Source organism: Argopecten irradians, chromosome 3, assembly GCF_041381155.1.
Source record: "Argopecten irradians isolate NY chromosome 3, Ai_NY, whole genome shotgun sequence".
NCBI lineage: Eukaryota > Metazoa > Mollusca > Bivalvia > Pectinida > Pectinidae > Argopecten > Argopecten irradians.
The window spans coordinates 25,383,445-25,408,515 of record NC_091136.1 but is presented as its reverse complement, the minus strand read 5'-3'; the positions used below and the strand labels follow the sequence as shown (position 1 = coordinate 25,408,515).

At 34.9% G+C, this 25,071-nt stretch overlaps 2 protein-coding genes across 2 annotated transcripts; both read right to left on the bottom strand.

Annotated features, from left to right (window-relative positions):
• Window positions 1-3,628: 3,628 nt before the first annotated feature.
• LOC138319588 (thrombospondin-1-like) lies at window positions 3,629-6,072 on the bottom strand. Its single transcript, XM_069262738.1, has 3 exons — window positions 5,916-6,072; window positions 5,029-5,208; window positions 3,629-3,636 (listed from the first exon to the last, which is right to left on the bottom strand). Exons 1-3 carry the CDS (start codon window positions 6,070-6,072, stop codon window positions 3,629-3,631), a joined length of 345 nt encoding a protein of 114 aa, XP_069118839.1.
• Window positions 6,073-6,310: 238 nt separating this feature from the next.
• On the bottom strand, window positions 6,311-19,891 carry LOC138319995 (mucin-like protein). The gene is made up of 4 exons (XM_069263095.1): window positions 19,747-19,891; window positions 17,840-18,015; window positions 7,442-7,477; window positions 6,311-6,632 (listed from the first exon to the last, which is right to left on the bottom strand). Exons 2-4 carry the CDS (start codon window positions 17,985-17,987, stop codon window positions 6,436-6,438), a joined length of 381 nt encoding a protein of 126 aa, XP_069119196.1. The 5' UTR covers window positions 17,988-18,015; window positions 19,747-19,891; the 3' UTR covers window positions 6,311-6,435.
• Between the last annotated feature and the right edge of the window lie 5,180 nt (window positions 19,892-25,071).

Here is a 25,071-nt window from a genome sequence, read left to right as displayed (position 1 = left end):
ATGTATTATGTATGTATGATATTTAAAGATAATTTTATAAATTACATTACAAAATGAATTTAAATACTCTTCTGTTTTAATTTTTTACAACTCTGTCAATTTTGTTATAATCTTCCCTTCTTGATTTTAAAAGGTTTGCATTACAAAACATTACATATATAAATTTCCCCATATCAATTTAATAAGAGGATTCAAATACATGTGATTCATGTATAATTATTTTATAGTATATATAGATATTTTTATGGTAAAACAAATACCATTTTATTCAATTACTGGGTATATGAATTACCAATGACTAGATATCCTTCCTTCTGTTAACTTATTACATGTAATTATTCAGCTACATGTAAATCATTTTTACCTGGGAGTTTATCTGTAAAATGGTAAAATTGGGAATGATATATCGTGTCCATTTTTACTGGAAGACCACAAATAAAAGGATAAGAAAAGTCCTCATAATGGTCATGTCAATGCAATAATATTGCATTTTTACCTGTACATACTGCATTTTGTTCCCTATAGAACAAAGATACCTATAATCCAGCCATGAATGGATATTGTTAAGATCAATAGCTCTGTACCTGGTATAATTTTTCATGTCTAATTTTCAATTTTGTTTATGTTGCAGGCATGGAAAACCCCAGAATATAGGAGGAATTTCTTGAGGCTACACATACCTTTTCTATATGTAAAAACCAGACAGTATTAAATGCATGGAAACCATAATATCTCTTTGTTTTATTTCCTGAGTTCATCATCTGTTACAAAATTTCTTTTAAAATTTCTTTGAAAATTGCAGCATTCAGCATTTAGCACAATAATTTTGGAACATATTGTCATATACAAACCTATATGAAGATGTGAATGTCTCAGAAAATGGTTTTATTGTAAAATTAAGTATAATTTTAAAGAAGAAAGATCTGGTTTATAACTGGAATTGCCCTTATACTTGTTAATTTTCAGTAAATACATTTCAGCACTCATAAATATATCAATTTGTTCTTTCTTTAAAATCATAATACTGGGAATCACCAGATAGTGTATGCATGGTAATAATATAGGTACAGTCAATATATACCTGGTACATGTACATTTATACTTGTAGGTACTAGGTAATACATGCAGGTACACTGTATAATTGCATATTAATTTGATAAGTGGATAAAAAATGGATGCAATAGGGCCTAAGGAGGTAGTACAGGTTCATTTAAACACAACAATACTTCAAACACACAATTTTAAAGATTCTTACAATTTCTTCTTACAGATGAAAATAAATGTATTCACATTTGTTCAATTCAGGATAACTTGGAATGTGAATTATCTATACATGTATATGTGTATACATGGCCTCACATTGACAAATTGATATTAGTTTTGATGCTATGCACTGACCATATTTTGGTTGGTATATCAATATTGATTCCTAAACACAAGTTTTCAGAAATGCAGAATTTGTCATACCTGTTTAAGAATTATATATATTTTATTTTATAACATTGCAACTTTAAATCAAGAATACAACAACCCTTTTAATGTAAACAGAAAAGATGGAGAGAGAGAATAAATGAAATATTTGTGAGCAATGTCTTCTATATAATAAAAGATCTAGGATGTACATGTAAGTTCAATGTTATATTTTTTCCATGACTGCATGTGACATTAAATCCCCATGGTGATTCTCAACACTGATTCAGTTTATTGCTGTTTTTGTGTACTATTAACGATGAAACAGTATTTGCCTGCAAATCTGGATTAAGTCATTTTATAATTTTGAGGAACCGTTTAAAAAAATCTACTGAGCTACTGCTTACATATAAGTTATATTTATCTGTACTGAGTACATTTGTATGTCATGGTCTTGGGGGAAATGTCACTGGTCTGTTGTTTGATTATCTCAATTGATTTAAGACAAAAGTACATTCATATGGTGTACATGTAGGTTATCTTACAATCCTAGTTATTAATAAACAAAAAAGTAATAATTGACACCAACACATAATATATATCTTTGCTATAAATCCGGATCATTAAACCCCCAACCGAGCACCTGGCCTGGTAGATCGTTTTAGTCAGCAACGTTGAGGCATGCGCATTGGTAGTAAAAACAAAAATGGCGAAGCGGGATGTTTGAATTGCGGTGTTATACTCAGAAAAGTGTCGTATCTGCGCTAATAAAAGAGGTATCGTTATGGAAATGATATCCGAAGAATTTTAGTGATATATAGATTAATTTAATGCGTTTACTTAAGATGAAAACGGATAACAATATAGCATGAAATAGCCGTCGAATGGCTCTACGGCACCCACTGCTAACATTTACGGCCCTTTCGCCCATTTCCATGTAGGCGTATACGAATATAATCAAAGCGATCGAACTCAAATTTGAGCATAAATTGTCATTTTATACTTGTATTTTCATATCACAATAGTATAAATAACAAAACACAGTAACTAGGATTTTAGAGGGGAAAACCCGAATTTTGTACCAAAAGGGGTCGTGTACCAAATGGGGTATGGTCACGTTAGTATTTCCTCCAAGGTATCATACGGAAATTAAATTTCAATCTTTAGCATGTGACTAGTTCACGTACCACGTGATACCTGTTTTGTGGACTATTGTTTCTATTGGCGATAGAATGACGTTATACGAGGATATCCCGCGCTAACTGCGCGTGTAGACGTTCGATCACCACTGGAGATACTTTTACCGCACAAACGTTATGGGGTATCACGACACGGTATCAAGTAGGACATAAGTCCTAGTCATTCTTTTTCAAAATCTACACTTGTTTTTTTTTTTGTTCTATTTAGTTTTCGCTGGTTTCGTCCATATAAATATACTTTTGATTTCGATGAATACATTGTTACAGATGATCCCAATCGAATTTTTTTCTTGGGTATTGTAAATGTGGACATTTTTGCGAAATTTACGCTAGATACGCGGAGGCTTTTATACCACGAAAATTTTCCCCTATGCCTGATCTTGTGTATATTAAGATATTATATGAAACCATGTTTTACATTGAAGCTATATTAATCGCGAAAATAACAACGTCGCAAAATGTTGACGCATGCAAATCGCGAAATAGTAACGTCGCGAAAATATTCTTGTTGGCAGTAAATTGATTACATTTGTTTGTTTCTACATTTCTTACAGACAAAATAACACGTTGTGCGCTACTTAGGGATGAATTCTTCTGAGGTTTCAGTCCCGTTGAAGTCTCGTTTCGACAAAAATCAAAGAAGTTATGAGATTTTCAAATACAATTTATCAATATCTGTATAAAGTTGCCAGTTGCAAATTTGTCAAAAAATTACAGTTCTAACTTTAGCAGATTTTTTTTTATACGGGGATTTTAAGAAATGGCCCATTTGGCGGCCATTTTGAAATTGTGTCTTTTTTCGCTTTGAGTAGAGCCTAAGTTTTACCATTTTTTACTGAAATTGTGTTTACTTAAAACATCACTGCACCAGCACTTTTAGCTGTATCGAGCTAATTTTTGCTGTAAATCTTTACTTGGTTCGTGGTAATTGAAATATTGAGCATAAATGTGTGAAATGATTCACCCTTTTCACTTTATAATTACATATATTGGTAATTTGAGCACTTTTATTTTTTACTCTAAAATGCTGAAAAATAACAAATATTCAAGTGGGGCAAAAAAGTAATCACACGGACCCCCCATTTTTCTGCCTGATTTTGAAAGAACGACTCTTTCCCTATTGATATGCAAAATATAAACAAAAGTTTAGTACCAGAATTTTTTCTATAAAGGGTTAGATTTGGCAAAAATGGCTGAAAATGGTGCATTTTGTAGCTCAAAATTAAGGGGTAGGAGTAGCATATGCTGTTATTCTGAGAAAAAATATTAGTCATATTAATCAAAACTGGTATATTTTAAAAGAAGACTACTGGAAAATAAATTCTACAAACATTAATACATATCAAACACCTCATTAGGAAATTATGGCTTTAATCTCTTGTGTATATGGTCAAAACGGCATAATTCCCATAAAATCCAATATTTTGTCAACTAGGTATCTTTGAGTGACAGTAGTTCAAACACGAGCACACGGACAATTTTTTTTTTCATTTTGTTTCATGGTATGAACTCCTCTTTCCAAAAATTTATATGAGAAAAAAAGTTTAATACAAGAACATTTTGACTTCTCAGAGGAGTACATCCTTAAAGCTGAAAGTGCAAGTTTAATTTATTTAATGAGAATTAAAAAAAAAAGATAAGTACACTTGTATTTCAAGAATCGTAACTGAGATATTCCCTTGTCGATAATAGCCATTTTTTTTCTTTTTTCTTTACCAGTTATAAAGCGCGTGAATCGACACACATGCGCTCAGTCTATACATGTACATAATACACCAAGTAGCTGTCCATGATGTATCATCTACTAATACGTAAACAAAACCCTTACCTGTAGAACTGTGCGTGGCTTGTTTTAGCACAATTTTCACCAAAGTAAATAGAAATCCAAATAATAATCCGTCGACATATCTCCACGCACGTTATCGTACCGATGTACTCGACTGACCACGTGGACGTGATCACTTGTTCCATACGAGCGACTGTTCCATGTATATTTACGTGTAAAACTTAGGGTATATTGAAGTATTGTATTAACTCGTTCTGGACATATTTTGGGATTTAGGTGACAATATTACTTCAGTGAAACCTTGTCAGATGAGTGCATTGTTTATTTTCAGTTTGACAATGTTATCTGCAGTATAAGGGCATGTGTAAGCGAGATATGTTTAGAATGACGCATGTGTGCCAAATCCCGTGCTTTTATAGGGGGTTGCCCAGTGGAAAGTGACCAAACAGAACAAAAATGGCTACCTTTCGTGGATACGACAGTCTTAACTTGGGAATGTCTCAGAAACGATTTTTGAAAAATATTTTTTCATTACATTTTTTTGTAATCTCAAATGCATGTTTTTTAACTTGTATAGTCAGCATTGTAGAATAACTGGAAAATCAGAGATAAATTCCGTCAGATAGTGCCTACCTGGGCAATCACCTGTGTTACAAGTCTGATTTGCTGTAGCTGTTGCCGTGATTATATCGCAGTCAGCGCCGCCATGTTGTGGTGAGGGATCGGAACAGTTCCTGGTCCTCTGTTGAGTACCGTTACCGCACGTTGTAGAACATGGTCCCCAGTCATCCCACGTGGACCAGGCGCCATCAACTTATGTGACATGAACATGAAACACTTTATACCTTCAATAGATCTTACCATTCGTCCACATACCGCACACTGATATCATTTCAATTAAATTTCCATCCTTTGGGATAACTAGCGGAATATTTTTTTAAGTATTTGTTTTGATTTTTACTTTGGGTTTCGTTTTTTGAGTTTATCTTATTCACATTTGTGGACTATTGTTTCTATTGCTGATGGTATGACGTTATACGAGAATATCCCTCGTTACTGTATTTCAGCGGGAAGATTTCAAAGAGAAACGTTCCATCATCACTGGTTGATAACAGAAAAAAACGTTTTGGGTTATCACGGTGTCACGTGGTACAGTAATTAATATGTATACTATAAATATAGAAAGTTTCTCGAAATTACAGCTAAATACGCAGAGGCTTTCATACCGCGAAACGCGCGTGTATAATAAACAGTGTGTGAAATCATGTTTTACAATTTGGAAGGCATATTAATCCCGCAGAAAACAACGTCGCGAAATGTTGACGCATGCAAATCGTGAAAACAAGCACTCGCGAAAATATTCTTGAGGACAGTAAATTAATGTTCTAGATTATTATAGATTATGTACATTTGTTTATTTTTACATTTCTAGCAGACAAAACAATCCAGCGTGTGGTACTTTTATAACTGACATAGAATACCAGGAAAACAAGAGATACATTCCGTCAGATAGTACCTACTTGGGCAATCATCTATGTAACAAGTCTGTTGGTCTGTTGACGAATTTTCATCGCAGTCAGCGCCGCCATGTTGTGGTGAAGGGTCGGTACAGTTCCTGGTTCTCTGTTGAGAACCGTTTCCGCACGTTGTAGAACATGGTCCCCAGTCATCCCACATAGACCAGGCGCCATCAACTTATGTGACATGAACATGAAACACTTTATACCTTCAATAGATCTTACCATTCGTCCACATACCGCATAATGATATCAAAAGTGATTTTAATAAAAGTTTCGTCCTTTAAGATTATTATCAGCATACTTTCTAGAGAAATTGCAAAACAATCATCAAGATAATTTCATTTTTATTCTGACTTTGGGTTTCACATCATGTTTTATTCTAACTGATTTTCCATGTTGCATCATAAAATACTGCTAGGTACGTGAACAAATAAAAGTTATATTAAGAAATTATCATGGTTGTGGATAAGTGTTGATCACACTTCTAGTATCTCAACCGAGAACTGATTTTAGAGTATTTTTATATCGGTAACGACATACTAGGACATGACTTGTTGTTACAGTTGGTTGTTTCTGACACATGCGTATAATGGGAACATGGGGACAACGCTCCGGCCAGATCAGGGATATGGCATGTCCTCATTCTGATCATCATTCCCGTGTCGCACGACCGGGAACAGTGTCCGTAGGGACTCCAGCTGAAAATGTCGGCTTCCACTAAAAAATAAAGTAATGTAGCAAGGTAAGTCATAAAAATGATGGTTAGGAATAAATAATAATTTGCAACTTTACTTTGTATCAAGATTTAGTACAGTGGGCCTAATATTTAGGTTAATGGGGAAAGCATCTGTTATTTTGTCCGGAGCCTACGAGACGTCTTGTTTTATATTTTATTTACCTAATTCTACCTATTTCTAATTGTTTTAAATTTCTTTTTTCACTTTCATTTTCATTTATTTTTTGAAAAAAAAAGAACGTTATTTGAATTGAAGATGATTACTATAATTTCCATTACTTCTTTGTTAAACTGTCACTTATTAAGTTTTTTAACAAAAAAAAATAAACTAAATTTGTTCGTTTCATCATGAAGCTTTTGTTGCTATACAATGTACGTATTATAATTTTGTTCAGAAGCAATTTGTCTTCATGCCTAAAATTCTTCTACAGTTTATAATTAAATCTTTTTTACAGTTACTTAGAAGGTTTCAAAAGACAAATATTCCGATAAACGTCCAGCAACACAGAGGAAATGTTCATTTTGATATTAAATTTGATTTAAATATTTTCTGTAGTATTCGAATACTTCCCTTTAGACTCTAGTTAATTTTCGTTCAGCGTTTTATGTAAGTGTTAAGCAGAAATAAAATCAATACATCATTATTTGATATGTAATATGTTTGTATATCAATTATTTGCTGAAACAAATTAAAATAAGATAAGTAAAAAAACGATAACTCTGGTCTGATCGTTAATGGTAATAAAATAAAACTTGTGTCTAAATGTCATATAAAACAAAATGAACTCACAAACCCAGATCGCAAATACTTCCGCAACAGAGTAATCTGCAATAAACCAAACACCGTGTCATTATGAAGTTAACTTAACGAGTCCGTTTTTAATATTCATTAACATCCTAATGTAGCTTTATACTGGAATAGTCTATACCTTACACTGTAGTCATCAGGTACAGCTGTAGCTTTATACTGGAATAGTCTATACCTTACACTGTAGTCATCAGGTACAGCTGTAGCTTTATACTGGAATAGTCTATACCTTACACTGTAGTCATCAGGTACAGCTGTAGCTTTATACTGGAATAGTCTATACCTTACACTGTAGTCATCAGGTACAGCTGTAGCTTTATACTGGAAAAGTCTATACCTTACACTGTAGTCATCAGGTACAGCTGTAGCTTTATACTGGAATAGTCTATACCTTACACTGTAGTCATCAGGTACAGCTGTAGCTTTATACTGGAATAGTCTATACCTTACACTGTAGTCATCAGGTACAGCTGTAGCTTTATACTGGAATAGTCTATACCTTACAATGTAGTCATCAGGTACAGCTGTAGCTTTATACTGGAATAGTCTATACCTTACACTGTAGTCATCAGGTACAGCTGTAGCTTTATACTGGAATAGTCTATACCTTACACTGTAGTCATCAGGTACAGCTGTAGCTTTATACTGGAATAGTCTATACCTTACACTGTAGTCATCAGGTACAGCTGTAGCTTTATACTGGAATAGTCTATACCTTACACTGTAGTCATCAGGTACAGCTGTAGCTTTATACTGGAATAGTCTATACCTTACTGTAGTCATCAGGTACAGTGTACTTTATACTGGAATAGTCTATACTTACACTGTAGTCATCAGGTACAGCTGTAGCTTTATACTGGAATAGTCTATACCTTACACTGTAGTCATCAGGTACAGCTGTAGCTTTATACTGGAATAGTCTATACCTTACACTGTAGTCATCAGGTACAGCTGTAGCTTTATACTGGAATAGTCTATACCTTACACTGTAGTCATCAGGTACAGCTGTAGCTTTATACTGGAATAGTCTATACCTTACACTGTAGTCATCAGGTACAGCTGTAGCTTTATACTGGAATAGTCTACCTTACAGTATCATCAGGTACAGCTGTAGCTTTATACTGGAATAGTCTATACCTTACACTGTAGTCATCAGGTACAGCTGTAGCTTTATACTGGAATAGTCTATACCTTACACTGTAGTCATCAGGTACAGCTGTAGCTTTATACTGGAATAGTCTATACCTTACATGTAGTCATCAGGTACAGCTGTAGCTTTATACTGGAATAGTCTATACCTTACACTGTAGTCATCAGTACAGCTGTAGCTTTATACTGAAATAGTCTATACCTTACACTGTAGTCATCAGGTACAGCTGTAGCTTTATACTGGAATATTCCATACCTTACACTGTAGTCATCAGGTACAGCTGTAGCTTTATACTGGAATAGTCTATACCTTACACTGTAGTCATCAGGTACAGCTGTAGCTTTATACTGGAATAGTCTATACCTTACACTGTAGTCATCAGGTACAGCTGTAGCTTTATACTGGAATAGTCTATACCTTACACTGTAGTCATCAGGTACAGCTGTAGCTTTATACTGGAATAGTCTATACCTTACACTGTAGTCATCAGGTACAGCTGTAGCTTTATACTGGAATAGTCTATACCTTACACTGTAGTCATCAGGTACAGCTGTAGCTTTTATACTGGAATAGTAGTCATCAGGTACAGCTGTAGCTTTATACTGGAATAGTCTATACCTTACACTGTAGTCATCAGGTACAGCTGTAGCTTTATACTGGAATAGTCTATACCTTACACTGTAGTCATCAGGTACAGATGTAGCTTTATACTGGAATAGTCTATACCTTACACTGTAGTCATCAGGTACAGCTGTAGCTTTATACTGGAATAGTCTATACCTTACACTGTAGTCATCAGGTACAGCTGTAGCTTTATACTGGAATAGTCTATACCTTACACTGTAGTCATCAGGTACAGCTGTAGCTTTATACTGGAATAGTCTATACCTTACACTGTAGTCATCAGGTACAGCTGTAGCTTTATACTGGAATAGTCTATACCTTACACTGTAGTCATCAGGTACAGCTGTAGCTTTATACTGGAATAGTCTATACCTTACACTGTAGTCATCAGGTACAGCTGTAGCTTTATACTGGAATAGTCTATACCTTACACTGTAGTCATCAGGTACAGCTGTAGCTTTATACTGGAATAGTCTATACCTTACACAGTAGTCATCAGGTACAGCTGTAGCTTTATACTGGAATAGTCTATACCTTACACTGTAGTCATCAGGTACAGCTGTAGCTTTATACTGGAATAGTCTATACCTTACACTGTAGTCATCAGGTACAGCTGTAGCTTTATACTGGAATAGTCTATACCTTACACTGTAGTCATCAGGTACAGCTGTAGCTTTATACTGGAATAGTCTATACCTTACACTGTAGTCATCAGGTACAGCTGTAGCTTTATACTGGAATAGTCTATACCTTACACTGTAGTCATCAGGTACAGCTGTAGCTTTATACTGGAATAGTCTATACCTTACACTGTAGTCATCAGGTACAGCTGTAGCTTTATACTGGAATAGTCTATACCTTACACTGTAGTCATCAGGTACAGCTGTAGCTTTATACTGGAATAGTCTATACCTTACACTGTAGTCATCAGTCTTACAGGTACAGCTGTAGCATTATTATTTACTGGAATAGTCTATACCTTACACTGTAGTCATCAGGTACAGCTGTAGCTTTATACTGGAATAGTCTTATACCTTACACAGTAGTCATCAGGTACAGCTGTAGCTTTTATACTGGAATAGTCTATACCTTACACTGTAGTAGTCATCAGGTACAGCTGTAGCTTTATACTGGAATAGTCTATACCTTACACTGTAGTCATCAGGTACAGCTGTAGCTTTATACTGGAATAGTCTATACCTTACACTGTAGTCATCAGGTACAGCTGTAGCTTTATACTGGAATAGTCTATACCTTACACTGTAGTCATCAGGTACAGCTGTAGCTTTATACTGGAATAGTCTATACCTTACACTGTAGTCATCAGGTACAGCTGTAGCTTTATACTGGAATAGTCTATACCTTACACTGTAGTCATCAGGTACAGCTGTAGCTTTATACTGGAATAGTCTATACCTTACATGAGTCTTACATCTGGAATGTCACTGTAGTCATCAGGTACAGCTGTAGCTTTATACTGGAATAGTCTATACCTTACACTGTAGTCATCAGGTACAGCTGTAGCTTTATACTGGAATATCTATCGTTGTAGCTTTATACTGGAATAGTCTATACCTTACACTGTAGTCATCAGGTACAGCTGTAGCTTTATACTGGAATAGTCTATACCTTACACTGTAGTCATCAGGTACAGCTGTAGCTTTATACTGGAATAGTCTATACCTTACACTGTAGTCATCAGGTACAGCTGTAGCTTTATACTGGAATAGTCTATACCTTACACTGTAGTCATCAGGTACAGCTGTAGCTTTATACTGGAATAGTCTATACCTTTACACTGTAGTCATCAGGTACAGCTGTAGCTTTATACTGGAATAGTCTATACCTTACACTGTAGTCATCAGGTACAGCTGTAGCTTTATACTGGAATAGTCTATACCTTACAATGTAGTCATCAGGTACAGCTGTAGCTTTATACTGGAATAGTCTATACCTTACACTGTAGTCATCAGGTACAGCTGTAGCTTTATACTGGAATAGTCTATACCTTACACTGTAGTCATCAGGTACAGCTGTAGCTTTATACTGGAATAGTCTATACCTTACACTGTAGTCATCAGGTACAGCTGTAGCTTTATACTGGAATAGTCTATACCTTACACTGTAGTCATCAGGTACAGCTGTAGCTTTATACTGGAATAGTCTATACCTTACACTGTAGTCATCAGGTACAGCTGTAGCTTTATACTGGAATAGTCTATACCTTACACTGTAGTCATCAGGTACAGCTGTAGCTTTATACTGGAATAGTCTATACCTTACACTGTAGTCATCAGGTACAGCTGTAGCTTTATACTGGAATAGTCTATACCTTACACTGTAGTCATCAGGTACAGCTGTAGCTTTATACTGGAATAGTCTATACCTTACACTGTAGTCATCAGGTACAGCTGTAGCTTTATACTGGAATAGTCTATACCTTACACTGTAGTCATCAGGTACAGCTGTAGCTTTATACTGGAATAGTCTATACCTTACACTGTAGTCATCAGGTACAGCTGTAGCTTTATACTGGAATAGTCTATACCTTACACTGTAGTCATCAGGTACAGCTGTAGCTTTTTACTGGAATAGTCTATACCTTACACTGTAGTCATCAGGTACAGCTGTAGCTTTATACTGGAATAGTCTATACCTTACACTGTAGTCATCAGGTACAGCTGTAGCTTTATACTGGAATAGTCTATACCTTACACTGTAGTCATCAGGTACAGCTGTAGCTTTATACTGGAATAGTCTATACCTTACACTGTAGTCATCAGGTACAGCTGTAGCTTTATACTGGAATGTAGCTTTATACTGGAATATTCTATAACTTACACTGTAGTCATCAGGTATAGCTGTAGCTTTATACTGGAATAGTCTATACCTTACATAGTAGTCATCAGGTACAGCTGTAGCTTTATACTGGAATAGTCTATACCTTACACTGTAGTCATCAGGTACAGCTGTAGCTTTATACTGGAATAGTCTATACCTTACACTGTAGTCATCAGGTACAGCTGTAGCTTTATACTGGAATAGTCTATACCTTACACTGTAGTCATCAGGTACAGCTGTAGCTTTATACTGGAATAGTCTATACCTTACACTGTAGTCATCAGGTACAGCTGTAGCTTTATACTGGAATAGTCTATACCTTACACTGTAGTCATCAGGTACAGCTGTAGCTTTATACTGGAATAGTCTATACCTTACACTGTAGTCATCAGGTACAGCTTAGTATACTTTCTTATACACTGTAATAGCTCTTTATACTGGAATACCTATACCTTACACTGTAGTCATCAGGTACAGCTGTAGCTTTATACTGGAATAGTCTATACCTTACACTGTAGTCATCAGGTACAGCTGTAGCTTTATACTGGAATAGTCTATACCTTACACTGTAGTCATCAGGTACAGCTGTAGCTTTATACTGGAATAGTCTATTACACTGTAGTCATCAGGTACAGCTGTAGCTTTATACTGGAATAGTCTATACCTTACACTGTAGTCATCAGGTACAGCTGTAGCTTTATACTGGAATAGTCTATACCTTACACTGTAGTCATCAGGTACAGCTGTAGCTTTATACGTAGTCTATACCTTACACTGTAGTCATAGTAAGCTGTACTTTATACTGGAATAGTCTATACTTCACTGTAGTCATCAGGTACAGCTGTAGCTTTATACTGGAATAGTCTATACCTTACACAGTAGTCATCAGGTACAGCTGTAGCTTTATACTGGAATAGTCTATACCTTACACTGTAGTCATCAGGTACAGCTGTAGCTTTATACTGGAATAGTCTATACCTTACACTGTAGTCATCAGGTACAGCTGTACAGCTGTAGCTTTATACTGGAAAAGTCTATACCTTACACAGTAGTCATCAGGTACAGCTGTAGCTTTATACTGGAATAGTCTATACCTTACACTGTAGTCATCAGGTACAGCTGTAGCTTTATACTGGAATAGTCTATACCTTACACTGTAGTCATCAGGTACAGCTGTAGCTTTATACTGGAATAGTCTATACCTTACACTGTAGTCATCAGGTACAGCTGTAGCTTTATACTGGAATAGTCTATACCTTACACTGTAGTCATCAGGTACAGCTGTAGCTTTATACTGGAATAGTCTATACCTTACACTGTAGTCATCAGGTACAGCTGTAGCTTTATACTGGAATAGTCTATACCTTACACAGTAGTCATCAGGTACAGCTGTAGCTTTATACTGGAATAGTCTATACCTTACACTGTAGTCATCAGGTACAGCTGTAGCTTTATACTGGAATAGTCTATACCTTACACTGTAGTCATCAGGTACAGCTGTAGCTTTATACTGGAATAGTCTATACCTTACACTGTAGTCATCAGGTACAGCTGTAGCTTTATACTGGAATAGTCTATACCTTACACTGTAGTCATCAGGTACAGCTGTAGCTTTATACTGGAATAGTCTATACCTTACACTGTAGTCATCAGGTACAGCTGTAGCTTTATACTGGAATAGTCTATACCTTACACTGTAGTCATCAGGTACAGCTGTAGCTTTATACTGGAATAGTCTATACCTTACACTGTAGTCATCAGGTACAGCTGTAGCTTTATACTGGAATAGTCTATACCTTACACTGTAGTCATCAGGTACAGCTGTAGCTTTATACTGGAATAGTCTATACCTTACACTGTAGTCATCAGGTACAGCTGTAGCTTTATACTGGAATAGTCTATACCTTACACTGTAGTCATCAGGTACAGTGTAGCTTTAACTGGAATAGTCTACCTTACACTGTAGTCATCAGGTACAGCTGTAGCTTTATACTGGAAAGTCTATACCTTACACTGTAGTCATCAGGTACAGCTGTAGCTTTATACTGGAATAGTCTATACCTTACACTGTAGTCATCAGGTACACAGCTGTAGCTTTATACTGGAATAGTCTATACCTTACACTGTAGTCATCAGGTACAGCTGTAGCTTTATACTGGAATAGTCTATACCTTACACTGTAGTCATCAGGTACAGCTGTAGCTTTATACTGGAATAGTCTATACCTTACACTGTAGTCATCAGGTACAGCTGTAGCTTTGTACTGGAATAGTCTATACCTTACACAGTAGTCATCAGGTACAGCTGTAGCTTTATACTGGAATGTAGCTTTATACTGGAATATTCTATAACTTACACTGTAGTCATCAGGTACAGCTGTAGCTTTATACTGGAATAGTCTATACCTTACACTGTAGTCATCAGGTACAGCTGTAGCTTTATACTGGAATAGTCTATACCTTACACTGTAGTCATCAGGTACAGCTGTAGCTTTATACTGGAATAGTCTATACCTTACACTGTAGTCATCAGGTACAGCTGTAGCTTTATACTGGAATAGTCTATACCTTACACTGTAGTCATCAGGTACAGCTGTAGCTTTATACTGGAATAGTCTATACCTTACACTGTAGTCATCAGGTACAGCTGTAGCTTTATACTGGAATAGTCTATACCTTACACTGTAGTCATCAGGTACAGCTGTAGCTTTATACTGGAATAGTCTATACCTTACACTGTAGTCATCAGGTACAGCTGTAGCTTTATACTGGAATGTAGCTTTATACTGGAATATTCTATAACTTACACTGTAGTCATCAGGTACAGCTGTAGCTTTATACTGGAATAGTCTATACCTTACACTGTAGTCATCAGGTACAGCTGTAGCTTTATACTGGAATAGTCTATACCTTACACTGTAGTCATCAGGTACAGCTGTAGCTTTATACTGGAATAGTCTATACCTTACACTGTAGTCATCAGGTACAGCTGTAGCTTTATACTGGAATAGTCTATACCTTACACTGTAGTCATCAGGTAGCTGTACTTTATACTGGAATAGTCTATACCTTACACTGTAGTCATCAGGTACAGCTGTAGCTTTATACTGGAATAGTCTATACCTTACACTGTAGTCATCAGGTACAGCTGTAGCTTTATACTGGAATAGTCTATACCTTACACAGTAGTCATCAGGTACAGCTGTAGCTTTATACTGGAATAGTCTATACCTTACACAGTAGTCATCAGGTACAGCTGTAGCTTTATACTGGAATAGTCTATACCTTACACAGTAGTCATCAGGTACAGCTGTAGCTTTATACTGGAATAGTCTATACCTTACACAGTAGTCATCAGGTACAGCTGTAGCTTTATACTGGAATAGTCTATACCTTACACTGTAGTCATCAGGTACAGCTGTAGCTTTATACTGGAATAGTCTATACCTTACACTGTAGTCATCAGGTACAGCTGTAGCTTTATACTGGAATAGTCTATACCTTACACTGTAGTCATCAGGTACAGCTGTAGCTTTATACTGGAATAGTCTATACCTTACACTGTAGTCATCAGGTACAGCTGTAGCTTTATACTGGAATAGTCTATACCTTACACTGTAGTCATCAGGTACAGCTGTAGCTTTATACTGGAATAGTCTATACCTTACACTGTAGTCATCAGGTACAGCTGTAGCTTTATACTGGAATAGTCTATACCTTACACTGTAGTCATCAGGTACAGCTGTAGCTTTATACTGGAATAGTCTATACCTTACACTAGTAGTCATCAGGTACAGCTGTAGCTTTTTACTGGAATAGTCTATACCTTACACTGTAGTCATCAGGTACAGCTGTAGCTTTATACTGGAATATTCCATACCTTACACTGTAGTCATCAGGTACAGCTGTAGCTTTGTACTGGAATAGTCTATACCTTACACAGTAGTCATCAGGTACAGCTGTAGCTATAGCTGTAGCTTTATACTGGAATAGTCTATACCTTACACTGTAGTCATCAGGTACAGCTGTAGCTTTATACTGGAATAGTCTATACCTAGTAGTCATCTTACACTGTAGTCATACGGATACTATCCTTACACTGTAGTATCAGGTACAGCTGTAGCTTTATACTGGAATAGTCTATACCTTACACTGTAGTCATCAGGTACAGCTGTAGCTTTATACTGAAATATTCTATACCTTACACTGTAGTCATCAGGTACAGCTGTAGCTTTATACTGGAATAGTCTATACCTTACACTGTAGTCATCAGGTACAGCTGTAGCTTTATACTGGAATAGTCTATACCTTACACAGTAGTCATCAGGTACAGCTGTAGCTTTATACTGGAATAGCTTCTATACCTTACACTGTAGTCATCAGGTACAGCTGTAGCTTTATACTGGAATAGTCTATACCTTACACTGTAGTCATCAGGTACAGCTGTAGCTTTATACTGGAATAGTCTATACCTTACACAGTAGTCATCAGGTACAGCTGTAGCTTTATACTGGAATAGTCTATACCTTACACTGTAGTCATCAGGTACAGCTGTAGCTTTATACTGGAATATTCCATACCTTACACTGTAGTCATCAGGTACAGCTGTAGCTTTATACTGTAATAGTCTATACCTTACACAGTAGTCATCAGGTACAGTTGTTTAGCTTTATACTGGAATAGTCTATACTTTACATAGTAGTCATCAGGTACAGCTGTAGCTTTATACTGGAATAGTCTATACCTTACACAGTAGTCATCAGGTACAGCTGTAGCTTTATACTGGAATAGTCTATACCTTACACAGTAGTAGTCATCAGGTACAGCTGTAGCTTTATACTGGAATAGTCTATACCTTACACAGTAGTCATCAGATACAGCTGTAGCTTTATACTGGAATAGTCTATACTTTATACTGGAATAGTCTATACCTTTAATTTTCTTGGTTTTTTTTATCTGAAATGGCGTAAGTTTGGCCCAAGTGTATAACTGGCTATACGGTTACTTATTGATTGGGGTAGTCCTATAACAATTGCGTGTGCTAACCTGGCGCTAGAATGAACAAAATAAAATGTTTTTGAGGGATAGGTAATATAAGACTCTCATACCTTGACGCTTTATTGCAATTTTACAACTATGATTTTTACGCCATTTTGAAAGTTTGAGAGAGAAAAAACATGACTGCAAATCAATTTTCCATACATAAATCCCGTTGTTTGCATCTTTAAAGGATAAACCAGCCTATTTTGTGAAAACAAATGCTTACATTTGTGTATTACCCTAGATCATTCAGTATTATACCTGTAGGTGTACGTTTTGTATAGTTAGAAAATACTCCAATACATAAAGAGAGGAAGATTGGTTAGTAACTCGTTACTTATCACAGTTAGGGCTATAGTAGACAAATATAGAGTGTTGCCTAAAGCTACATAGGAGACGAATTGTGTTGATAGAGACTACGTTTAAATTTCATATACACGTATTTTCATAGAGAAATGACGTCCTCATTCAATCGAGGATATTTAATTTAAATATGGATAAATCAAAACTTAGTTCTTCATCCTAACGTTGACGATAGTATGAAATAAATACATTAAAATAAAAGACATCCAATAGATACTCACTCAACACATTGATAGACCCTCAAAGCATCTATCCCTTCCTATTGACACCCCTTGTCCCCTCATACAGACACCGGTTATCTATCATATTTATAATGTTGTGATCTAGGATAATCTGGAACCTTATGTTTAATGTTTCACATACCTTTCGAGTCTTTAGCTTGAGTTCCTTCACTATATAGGAAATGTGGATTGTGTCGATTCTGCTCCCAGGTGCAGCGTCCAGAATTGTGTGTATCCACCACAACAAACCAACCATTATCCCTCGGACATGTGTCAAAATAATGGTTCATGTAGAAGGTTCGTTGATAGACATCGTATCTAATAATTACATAGAGGATATTCCTTGTTTCTTGATGAATAACATTGATATTTAATCGAGTGAGATGGAAACTTTGATATTTTTCGCGGGTGCGAAGCACGAGTAAGAGTGAAAAATATCAAAGCTTCCACCTCATGAGATGAAATATTATAAATTAATGAAAACACAATGAATATTTTACTTATTACAGTTTTTCCCGCTTCTAATTACAAAAACCTACCATTACTAGTTCCGCCAAAAGTTATTCTGTCATTGTATTTTACAGAGTTCTTGCGATTATTACGTCGTGGTTTAATAGTGAAATCAAAAGAAATCATAAAGTTGTTTTTAAGAAGATATGGTATGAAAAGGGTGTTCTGTTTATTAATAACATTTTGAAAACAGACAAATCCATATATCGTCTAGAGGAATTTCGTGAAATGATAATATGTGGACTTTGAAATTGATCGATATGGATGGGGAAATATTTATAAACACCCTAATGCTACTACTAGCTCCAAGCTTCAATGGTTACAATTCCGAATAAACCACAGAATACTTAACTATAAAAACATTTCTATTACGAATTGGTAAATCAAACAACAATCTGTGTACATTTAGTAAAAATATCCAGAAACGATCACTCATATATTTTGGGACTGTGAAAATGTATCAAATTTGATTGAAAAATTCAGAATTTCTATAATTACTAAAAATTCGATGTCGTTAACTTAACGATAGTTTTGAACAACCGGCCAAAGTCTTAAATTTGAAAAACAGGATTTCATTTTCGGCAAACAAAATAGTACACATACTTATTTCCATATTGAAAATTTGATACCGCTTCTAGTAAAACAACTCAATTTAAACAGTTTAAAAAATCGTATTAATTTAAAGTAAAAGCTTACAAGATTATAATATCCAATAGTAATTTAAAGCGTAAACCACAAACACTTGCAGAATTACAAATTTGGTTAAATATATAAACAGTAACATTTTAAAAATTCTTGAAAGATCTCTCCCCCCCCCCTCCTTTTTCTGTCTTGTCTTTGTTGTATTTTTTTATCATGAGTTGTCTGCCTTAGTTCACTTTGTGACTACATTTGTAGGAAGGGAAACAACTCTTGATAGATTTTTTATGTGAGTGGTAATTAATGTGTGTATTTTATGTTATTAAATGCTCTTCTTAAAATATCATTAGTTTTGACTGGAGGTTTGTATTAGAGGTGTAATTCAGGTGTAAACATTCTCTCCCGGCGTAATTGTAATTATTATCAATCCTTTTGTGGTTGACTAAGGTTTTGTATAACAGTTATAACAAACATTGTACAGGTATTGCATCAATGTAACAGTACAATGCATTCAGAGAGTCGGAATTCTCTATCCAGATTCAGGAGTATAAGTCTTTATCCTGCAACTGTCCCACATACTGACGGATAACTACTGCCGGATAAAACTTGTGCTTTATCCGTCAATGGGAAATGCTTTATCCGTCAATACGATCACGTGAATTAAAGAAGCGTCTCGCTTCGAGCGAAACCAAGTAAACAACTGGCAATTGACTTTCGTTTTGAATGTCATAATGGTTGCAGGATAAACAGAAAACACGGTTAGTATCTTACAATGCAAGGTTTATTTTGGTGCTCGACACGGAAAGCCGAGATGACCTAAGTCTCGCACCAAAATAAACCTTGTATTGTAAGATACTAACGGTAGCCTTGAATTCTCTATTTAACATGACGAATGCCTACCCGTAAATTGAATCGTAGTTTGTGTCGGAATGTGGACCCAAGTCATTCCATGATGAAGACAGAATCCTTGTTTTGCTGAACCAGGATCCCTTAGTGGAATCTTGAGCATTAAATACCACATATGCATTCTCCGTACCATTCACAACAAAAGATACCCTAACCTGTAAAAATAGGTTGTAAATGATCACTTACGGGTTACAGATTTTATTAATATCACACATCACACGTGTAACTAGATACCATGAGATATTAATTTATAAACATGTCGAAAGATGCTTTTATCTCAACAGCCATGTTTTATCTTGGATTGTGAGCATTTAAGTTCCGACTTTGTATAAAATATATCATATTACATACTTTACAATTTTTTGTTTTGCTTTTCATCGATCTTTTTCATTTATGTATTTATATATTTTTCATATTCTTACAAACCTGGTATTACTACGGCATGATAATTAGGTTGAATTTAAAGAAAGAGTTTAATACGTTCAGATTTTTTTTATAGAAATTGTAATTCTCTGGTCGGATATTTGAAGAATGTATAATGTTAACTTAATATATATTTGTGAAGTCAGTATTAAAGAAATCAGTAAGTATGAAGTTCTGGGGCCGCGGTAGCCGAGTGGTTAAGATGTATCGACATATTACCACATGCCCTCCACCTCTGGGTCGCGAGTTCGAATCCTATGTGGGGCAGTTGCCAGGTACTGACCGCTGGTCGGTGGTATTTCTCCGGGTACTCGGTACTCCGGCTTTCCTCCACCAACAAACCAGGCACGTCCTTAAATGACCCTGGCTGTTAATAGGACGTTAAACTAATCAAACCAAGGTATGAAGTTCTGAATTTTAGAAATCAAAGCGCATATCACATGAATATACATACAGTAAAAACACACTTGAAACTCTATCTCTCTCTGCTGAATTTCAACGCATCAACGAATTACCGACTGTTCCGGACGGTGAATGGTAGTCAGAAACTGCCAATAGCAAAATAAGTTTTGCAATAACGCCATGAATGAAAACAATGTCACCAAAAAAAGACACTAAACTAATCTACATAAGTATCTTTTTGTTGAATATTTGGAGACTTACTGCATTGATGTTACTCCAGTCCTGAACGATCTGAGATCTGTACGTCTTGCTTCCAGAATCTAAGGACAAGGCATCCGTATCCCCTTCATTATGTGAGGTCGTTTCTAACCATAAATCTAACACACTTTTTCCATCAAACGTCTGTCCGTCGGCGACCTTCATTGCCAGAGTCCAGTTTCCTTTGATAAAAGCCAAACAATACCTGAGTGATATACTTTACACATGCTTATTTTAGAGGTACATTGTAGTTGCGCTTTTGACGCTGTCTTGGAATCGGTAATGGACCGAATTGTGCTCATCTATATCCGCCCTAATAAATCATAATTGACATGTTTTCGTATTTGCAGAGCTAGTGTTACTTGGACTGAAGAAGGTCCTATAGTGGCAGAATGTATGTTCCATAGAAATAATTTTTTATTTTATTTTGAATTTATTTTGACATTTTTTAAATATCATTAATATGCTAGATTTATACCGTGTTTATCTGTTTAGGTATTTGCACTAAACAGAGCCAAAATGTATGCAAACTCTGTTTCCCTTCTCCCATGACTGTTTCTGGCCAAGATTGGTTACTGTATAACCATAAACATATATTATATTTGATAAAGCAACGACTATTTGACCAAAGTCAGCAACATTTGAGAGGCTTATTGGATTCCTCATCAAAATGTATATTATATAAGCATATTGTGAATCATTTTACTATACAATACTATTTGACCAAATACATATCTCCTAAATACCGAATGGTTTTATCTAAATTTCGTCTATGTGCTTATAATTTGGCCATCGAAACAGGCAGATATACCGATACTGCTAGAGAACAAAGATTGTGCCCTGGTTGCAATTTAGATGTGGAAGACGACTATCATTTTATTTTAATATGTATTAATTATCATGATTTAAGAAAGAAATATTTAAAACCTTTTTATTTGCGTAAACCATCTGTGTACAAGTTGATACAATTATTATGTTGCGAAAATATAAGTGATCTACGTAAATAAGCGAAATTTCTATTTGAGGCCATGAAAATACGATCCCGCCTCCAATAATTTCAGTATAGTTATTTTAGTGCTGTATTCTTAACCTGTAAGTTATGTAGCCTTTATATAATACACATTTTTATTTCAATGTATAGTACAATTGTAACTTGTCTTAGATATTGTACTAATTACTATGTGATTGTATATATATGTATATGTGCGTATTTTGCACAATTCCAATAAGTTGTAAACTTAATGGGGAAAAAAGAAAAAGAAAAAGAAAAGAAAAATCCGTGCCGAAATCTATGACATTAGCTCCTGGCCATTCGAGCCAGGTGAGCTAAAATGATCCACTAGAAAATGTTTCAAACAATAATACAAAAGAATTATGCGAAATTGAGAAAGTCGTTAGAAACATCCAAATTCAGTCACCGTTGAGATAAGTCTGATTATACATATATGGACTGGCATACTTGATATGTCAACTCTTACGGACACATTATTTTGTCTTGCTTATTTGTATAAACAACATCATCTTTGTATCATAATAATAGAATGGTATTGCCTATAAAGCTTACCTGGAATTTGTTCTCGCATGGCGACGGCATCATACGCTAAAAGTAAAAATATCAAGTGTATTAAAAATTCCTTGAAATCCCTATATATTTCAAGTATGTCAATTTTCAGTGAAATCATGCAGCAAATCAATGTCGACCAAAACAAAGTAGATATCAATAATTTTCCGCTTTGTCTGGGGACTTGATAAACATAAAATAAAAAATATCGGTTATTCCATTTTACGTTAAATGAAAGAAATTCATAATTTGCTTTCCTTTATCCATTCATTCATCGATAATGATCCGATTTCACTGATTCTTGCACTTGTCCAATATATAATAATTTCAAATAGATATCTCTAGTTTGAAAGAAATCCTTAAAACCAGCTAGAGTATTGTCAATAATTTGGTGGCAAGTACAATAGTAAACACCCATCCTGGCCTTGACCTGATAACTATGAAACTCAGGCATGTGCATAATTGATTGCACTTCCGGAAAAAATCCATGACACTATGCCTTATATGAATGAAGAATGAAAACAAATAACTTCGTATGTATTTTCCTGTTGATTAGGGTCAAAGAAGTAATATCAACAGGATTCTCCAGATGACATGGGATCAAATCAAATGTAAGTCTGTTGGATACGAATTACTTCAGATGGTAAAAATGGGACAAGGAAGTAATTCCAACCGTGTGGACAAAACAAAATTGTCAAATTTTCGAGGCGATCTACCCCTTTATCAAGACATACAAAACGAACACGATTACATAATAGGATTCCTGTTGATTAGATTTATATATACGATTAAACATAAATTACTGTCCAAATAATTGATATTATTTATGCTGTGTCGAGATGTAAACATTAAGATATATCAATTATCAAACAATATCGAATTTCTAACTTCTCTGATTTCTCAACTCTGTGAACAGATACTGCAATGCTGCTGTTTTTTCTGAAACAAGAGATCTATAAAAACCTTGTTAAGTATAAACTAAAATTTCTGATACGATAATTTTGAGATTTGTCAAAGATATTTCAATCTTCTATGCATATATTCTGCTTTATCGCTATTCGGAGGAACTCCATGAAGCCGCTGGAAAGTTTACAATGATTTTCTGAAAATACTTGAGTACTGTTCAGTGACCTCAACCTTACATTCAGCTTGATGTCCTTACCTCAAGAATGACTAAGAATATGAAATTTATTTTGTAGCTAATGTATATACACATGACGGTTTGGACGTACACATGTGCATAAAAATAACAATTCATAGAAACATCCCAAAGCCACATCCAGATAGTTCACCGTATAACAAGAAAACAAATACACATGTGAACATTTTCCCTAACCCATCAAATCCAAGAAGGCGTATTTCCAATAAGCTCCCTTCTTGATGGACGCATTTATTCAAATGCCTCTTACAAGATAGTCCATTATTAGAATAAACAAAACGCCTAGGTAATTTTAAATTAGCACACTGTCTGAAAATATAAAAAAAAATATATATATTATATTTTACATATTTAAATCATCATTTCAAATGTTAGTTCGGTTATAAGGAAATTAAGTCGTGATACCGCTGGCAAGCTACATGTATGGACGGAAGGACGGACAGATGAACATGTGGAATGACGATCTTTATATACGATATGGCTATTTTCACCGACATTATCATACAGTTTCTCTCAATTTCGTAAACAATCATTTTATTTTTTTTTATTTTTTTTTAGCAATTTGAGTTTTAAAAAAATCGAGAACATTCTACGATATTGGAAACTATACTGGAAAGCTTCCAACTTGGAACAACGAAATTGAATTCATACGGATGGATGAATATCAACTAGTTTTTTTCCTTTTCCTTTTTGCTCCATATCTTTATTTGAATTGATCTGAAGTATATTTGAATTTTTTTATTAAAGTCAATAAAGAATACTTGAAATAATTTTCCGTAGTCTACATTCTGTTAATATTCTTGTTTTGGTATGGATTCAGATGTGTTCCACTATTGATTGACATTTATTTATTAATGAACGGGTAATATGCGGATAAAAGGATATTGATGATAACTTATAGTTATAATGCCATCATTAAAGCATCTATTCTAACATGTGAACAAATACCATTTCAATTTACAGATAGAAGGAAATATACCTTGTATGAGTGTCATTTAGTCATTACAGGCCAGTGTCCGACTGTTTAAAAATATATTAATTAAAAAAGATAATGAATTTAGATTTTGTTTATCATTTTTTATTTAGTATATTGATTACAACGTCAGAAGTGATATGGAAATTTAACATTGATTGTCATATTATCTACTGAAGCCGACCAGTTTCTAGCCAATGAAAATGTACGTTGATATTATCATTGCCTTTTTAAAAACGCTGATATGCGTACAAATCATTAATGCGTGGAATCATTTAAAAATGCAAAAATAAAATTAAAATAAATTTAAAATTCCAAGTTTAACGGACCGTAAGGGAGCTGCCGTATTTCTATAACTGGTTGTTACATTAGTAAAATGTTGGTTTTTTTTTAGTTAGACAACTTTTTCATTATACAATGTCTGTGAATATTACAATTTGATAAAAATCATCTGCCCATAACTTATTCTGAAATATTCATTACTCCTAGATCGATGTTACGGCATTATACCCGATCTATCCATATGTTTGGATTGTGTAGATA

What these genes read in the sequence shown, in the direction of transcription:
- LOC138319588 (XM_069262738.1), bottom strand. Translation starts at nt 6,072, where the DNA reads ATGTGGGATGACTGGGGACCATGTTCTACAACGTGCGGAAACGGTTCT. An exon ending in TTACATAGATGATTGCCCAA is followed by an intron (nt 5,209 to 5,915) that starts GTAGGTACTATC and finishes ATGTCACATAAG; the next exon opens with TTGATGGCGCCTGGTCCACG.
- LOC138319995 (XM_069263095.1), bottom strand. Translation starts at nt 17,987, where the DNA reads ATGAACCATTATTTTGACACATGTCCGAGGGATAATGGTTGGTTTGTT. An exon ending in TCAAGCTAAAGACTCGAAAG is followed by an intron (nt 7,478 to 17,839) that starts GTATGTGAAACA and finishes GGTTTATTGCAG; the next exon opens with ATTACTCTGTTGCGGAAGTA. An exon ending in AGTATTTGCGATCTGGGTTT is followed by an intron (nt 6,633 to 7,441) that starts GTGAGTTCATTT and finishes TTTATTTTTTAG; the next exon opens with TGGAAGCCGACATTTTCAGC.